The sequence below is a fragment of the Serinus canaria genome, chromosome 1 (assembly GCF_022539315.1).
Source record: "Serinus canaria isolate serCan28SL12 chromosome 1, serCan2020, whole genome shotgun sequence".
Taxonomy (NCBI): domain Eukaryota; kingdom Metazoa; phylum Chordata; class Aves; order Passeriformes; family Fringillidae; genus Serinus; species Serinus canaria.
The window spans coordinates 52,481,163-52,486,104 of record NC_066313.1 but is presented as its reverse complement, the minus strand read 5'-3'; the positions used below and the strand labels follow the sequence as shown (position 1 = coordinate 52,486,104).

The 4,942-nt window shown below is 46.8% G+C and overlaps 1 protein-coding gene across 1 annotated transcript; it reads left to right on the top strand.

Annotated features, from left to right (window-relative positions):
- Window positions 1–472: 472 nt before the first annotated feature.
- On the top strand, window positions 473–2,530 carry ARL11 (ADP ribosylation factor like GTPase 11). Its single transcript, XM_018908638.3, has one exon. The coding sequence runs from the start codon at window positions 808–810 to the stop codon at window positions 1,411–1,413; it is 606 nt and encodes a 201-aa protein (XP_018764183.3). The 5' UTR covers window positions 473–807; the 3' UTR covers window positions 1,414–2,530.
- The last annotated feature ends 2,412 nt before the right edge of the window (window positions 2,531–4,942 follow it).

Genomic DNA, 4,942 nt, shown 5'->3' with positions numbered 1-4,942 from the left:
TTGTTAAACAGTTTTCTGTTCTTTTAGGGGATTTTTGTACCCCCTCAGCCACATGACTTTGCTTCACTTGAAAAAGTTAAAATGTCGTAAATACTTTGATGTAAAGAATATTATGGAATTTTGCCCCAGGAATGACATTTTGACTCACTGTGTTTCAGTAAGACTTTAAAAAAACATGCTTGTGTGCATTTTTTAAAAATTGCTGTTGCTACCATTTGCACAAAAGGTAGTAAAAGCTGATGATACAGTGATTTGTTTCGCACTTTTTAACATAAGACTGGCAGAAAAATCGTCTTGTCGCTCAAGAGGCTTTAAATCCCCACCCTTGAGCTGTGATTCAGCAAATTCCTGGAGTAACCCTGGTCTGGAGCCCGGGTTCCTCCTTGTCCTGTCCTGCCGGGGGTGGATTTCTCCTAGGCAAGCCAATGAACAGAAGCTCATTTATTTATGCATGTGGTGAGGAGGAAACTTACTCTCCACCTCTTCCTGCAAAATGTTTGCTCTCTTTCGCTCCGATCACTTCGGGTCCTGAATGAAAAGGAGTGAGCAGCAGCGGAGCCGGGCTGTAGGAACTGCTGTTGTGAACATCACTCCCTGGCTCTGCTGCACACTCGTAAACAATCGCTCTCGCCTCATTAGAGCTACAGAGAGAAGCAAAAGGCGGCTGCCCGCATCTTTCTTCAGCAAACTTGCGGTGCTCTTTCGGAGAGGCAGGACTGAGCCCTCTGTGAATGACTCATCGAGGAAATACACTTGCTTGCTGGTTTTTTTTTGGTTGCATTTCCCGCCCCCACCGGCAGTATCTTGATGGGGAAGCTGTTCTCCAAAGGCTGGAGGAAAAGAGATGCTCGAGTTATCGTGCTGGGGCTCGACTTTGCTGGCAAATCCACCCTTCTGTACAAACTGAAGAGCGGCCAGGCTGTGGAGACCTGCCCCACGGTGGGATTCAACGTGGAGTCTCTGAGAACACCCTGCGGCATATCCTTCACCCTCTGGGATGTGGGCGGACAAGACAGCCTGCGGGCCAGCTGGCCTAACTACCTGGAGGACATCAACACCCTCATCTTCGTGCTCGACAGCACAGACACGGCCCGGCTGGCCGAAGCGATGGCAGCATTGGAGGAGGCCCTGAGCCACCCCGGCATGGCTGGCATCCCTGTGCTCCTCCTGGCCAACAAGCAGGACGTGCCGGGAGCGCTGGCTCCTGCCGAGCTGGGGGAGATGCTGCGGCTGGGGGGGCTGGCGAGGCACCGCTGGATGCTCCGGGGGTGCAGTGCCCACACTGGCCAGGGCCTGCAGGAAGTGCTGGCCATTCTGGGAATGCTGCTGCGGGGCTCAGGGCAGAGCTCCCTATCCCAGGAGCAGCCCATCACGGAGCTGGCAGAGAGGAGGCAAGCTCCCGAGCAAACCTGATCCTCACACGGACTCCTCCCTCTCACGGCTGCCAGCAGGTTTGTCACGGTGGATTCCAGCCTCCAGGCATCCCCTACAAGGAGCAGAGCTGCAGCTGGCACACTCTGTGAAACACCCAGCTCCTCACCACCAAAACCCACCAGGAGGATCTCTGAGTAAAACTCCCATCATGGAGTAGTTTTGGCCATGTCTCTTGGACTCTCATCTCTGGCTGCAGCTTGTCCCACTGTCGCCATGTTCCACTCATCCACTGCACTTGTGTGTCCAGAGGTTCAGCAAGGATGCTTTTTCATATATGAGAATTTTAACAGAGGTGTGTGCAAGGAACTGGAGTTTTCTTCATTCTGCAGCTCTCAGCCCAGATACATCTATCCAGATGGGATGATCCTCACACAGAGAGCTTGGATGTGCCCCATGCTGCTCCTCTCTCAGCATGGATCACATGTTCATTGGCTGGGAATGCAGGAAAGCACTGAAAGGAATGGCTGAATGGGAGCAGTGTAAGCTCAGGACATCAAATGGCCAAGCAGCTAATTGGTTGTAGTGTGGCATCCCCAGGTAGAATAATCTTCAAGCCATGGAAACAAGCTGGGATTTGATGGTGTATTGCAGTTTGAGGATGTATGTATATTAATTTATGCATTTCTTGTAAGGGTTCTTTCTTTGTCCAGTCACCATTTTTATCAAATAATTATTTCATGGAAATGGTCCTCATTTTCCTTGGATTATGTTTAAATATAAAGGAATCAGATGTGACTGTAAGATGCTTGGAAATACATCACCATGGCCAGTCAAAATGTCCTCATGGTGGCCTGAACAGCCAAGACAAAACCCTGTCTCTCAGACTTTTGAAACTGCATGAGACCACTCCACATGCACTGGTTGGTGACCATGGGCAGGCACCTCTGGGGACAGGCAGGTTGGTGACCAAAGGTCTCTCCACACTCAGCTGTGTTCAGGGCAAATGAAAGCACCTGTGGCAGCTCACAACAGGACCAGGTCCCATGTGCCAGTGATGGTCTTTGTCCAACCTTGCTCAACCCATCATTGGAAAGACCTGTAAAATGTATATCCAAGATTCTGGGATCCAGAGTTAAAATTAAAATATTTCATAGTAGTCCCTGCTTCATTATGAGATGATTGGGGGAAGGGGAGGGATAGGATGCAACGTTTTTATTTCTATTTTCCATTTCTGTTTCTATTCAGAAATCAGCTGCTTTCAAGGAACAGAATACTCAGCCTAGAAACACCAAGGAGAAATACACAGCAAATCCCCCTCTGTTCATACCAGAGCATTTTAGAGCTGTTAAGGGAGATTAATTGTCCAGCTGCTCCTGGTGCTGTTATTAGCTGCATTTCATAGAAGGCAGCAGCTGGAATAGAGAGCTCAAACAGTCACAAAGAAACAGAATCAGACATTTTTAGGAAAGTCTCAATAAAAGAATCCTTCCAACTCTTTTAGCTGCATTAATGTAGAACTACTACGTGCTATAAAACAGTGCTGCAGTGACAATGTAGCCTAAGCAATCACAGTTATGAGGGTATTTAAACAGCACTGAACCATGTAATTAATTCCATGACCTCTGTGCATAGTGAGGAGGACAAAATCATGTCTTCAAATCTTTGCAGGTGACATAAGCTGGTTGATCTACCTCCAGTTTGTTGCAGGTGGTAATCTTTTGTCTCTAGCAGGAAAGGCTCCAATACATCTGTTGGCCATTTTGGACATGAGTTCTAGAGGCACAACATAAAAGGCTCCATGCTGCATTGTCATGCCAAAAAAAGATTGTTCTAGTTGAGTTTGATGGTGTTTTGGTCTTGTGTCTCACATGGCACAAAACAGAGAATTGTGCATCAAGGAAAATTCAACAGAGACTGAAAGGCTGTTGTGGTGATGTCTTACTCCTAAGTGCCCCTTGATGCCTGCATTTGGCTCTACAGGATTGTCTGCTGGTAGAAAAAAGAGGCACTGAAACATTCCCATTTTCCTCTGAGTGTTTTCTAAGCTCCTTAAAAAGATCAAAAATAGGCTTTTCTGGCAGCAAATAGAGGCAACCACCAGCCTTTGGCAGAAATCACCAATTAAAAATGCAAACAGCAAGGTGGGAGATGGGGAAGAAAGGGCGATGGGAATCCTGAGGGTCTGAAACTGATGAAGCAACATTCCAGTTACTAAAATTGTTCTCACTTCCCCTGAAGCAGTAATTTGGCAAAGCACCCCATCTCATGGGGCATCATGTGATTTACCATCCTTGTTTTCTGGAATAAGGCTTTTCTGGACGCTCGGTCACATTACTCAGCCCATTTATGCCATTGTTTAGAGACTGTTGGAGCAATGATGGGTCAAAATATTTGAAACAGCAACACAGAGTTTACTTCTCATGGTTTCTCTTTTCTCCTGTGTCAGACAGCTGCTAAAACAAGTCAGTCTAATGAGCACTGCACTGCTCTAATCAAAGGCTTGCAGGACACTCACCCAACGGCACTTAAATGTTTTGGTGTCAAAACTCCTGCCTGGTTCAAAGGCAGTCTCCAGGAAGCAGCCAGCTGTAGGGAAGGAAGTTTGTTACCTCTTTCCTGGCAATTCTGCAGGAGAGCCCCTGCCACATGGAGTGATATTAATCCCTAAAACACCTCTCCTCATGGATTTCAGCCAGGAGAGCACCCTCAAACTTATTTTCCATCTTTCTAGGCATGTGATAGATATCAGAGTCTCGGCACTGATTTCTAAAAATAACATAGCTTCTCTTTAGATAGCAGGTAAAAGAAAAATCCTTAGAACTTTGCTTCAGGTTCCTCATAAACTTGAAGCATCCTTCAAGTTATTTGCCCCAGAGCCCACTCTGGTTGCTCAAGACCCTTTTGCTGGATGCACTCTGGTTTGCATTAACCTTTACAGGGACATAACCAGAATCCATAATTGTGCATTAATCTTCCCAGCCACCCCTGCACTGAGATGAGCCATACAATCATCCAGCCTTGCTTGGAGCAGTCACAGCAGCCTCCCTGCCCAGGCCTATCAGCAATTCCAGCCCCTGGGCCTCCCATCCTTTCTCTGTTCTGCAGGAATCACTGCAGTGGGAGTTACCACCACGTCTTGCTGTTTTTTCAAGGACACCAAGACACTTCATGGCTCTTTCACTCTCTTTATGAAAGGACACAGCTTATTCCTCACTGATTTACTAACTTTTCTGTGGGACTGGTTTTAAAGCACCTTCCTGAATATGAATCCAACACAGATTTATTTTTTAATTCTTATCAAGAAGTTTTCTATCCTACTCCAGAGAGCAGGAAAGCAGCAAACTGGGGAAAAAAAACAACCCAAAGAATCAACATTAAAACCAGGAAGAACGATTCATCTTTCCCTCTTCACCAGCACAGGAAGGGTGACTCACCTTTTCCCTGCTCTCTTCAGAACTTCCATTTTTCAGCCAGTCCATGACACAAAACAGTTTCTACTTGCACAGCAGCTGATTTCTGCTGCTGGCATTGTTGCTTTATTTTCAGATGGAGCTATGTGCCATTTGTC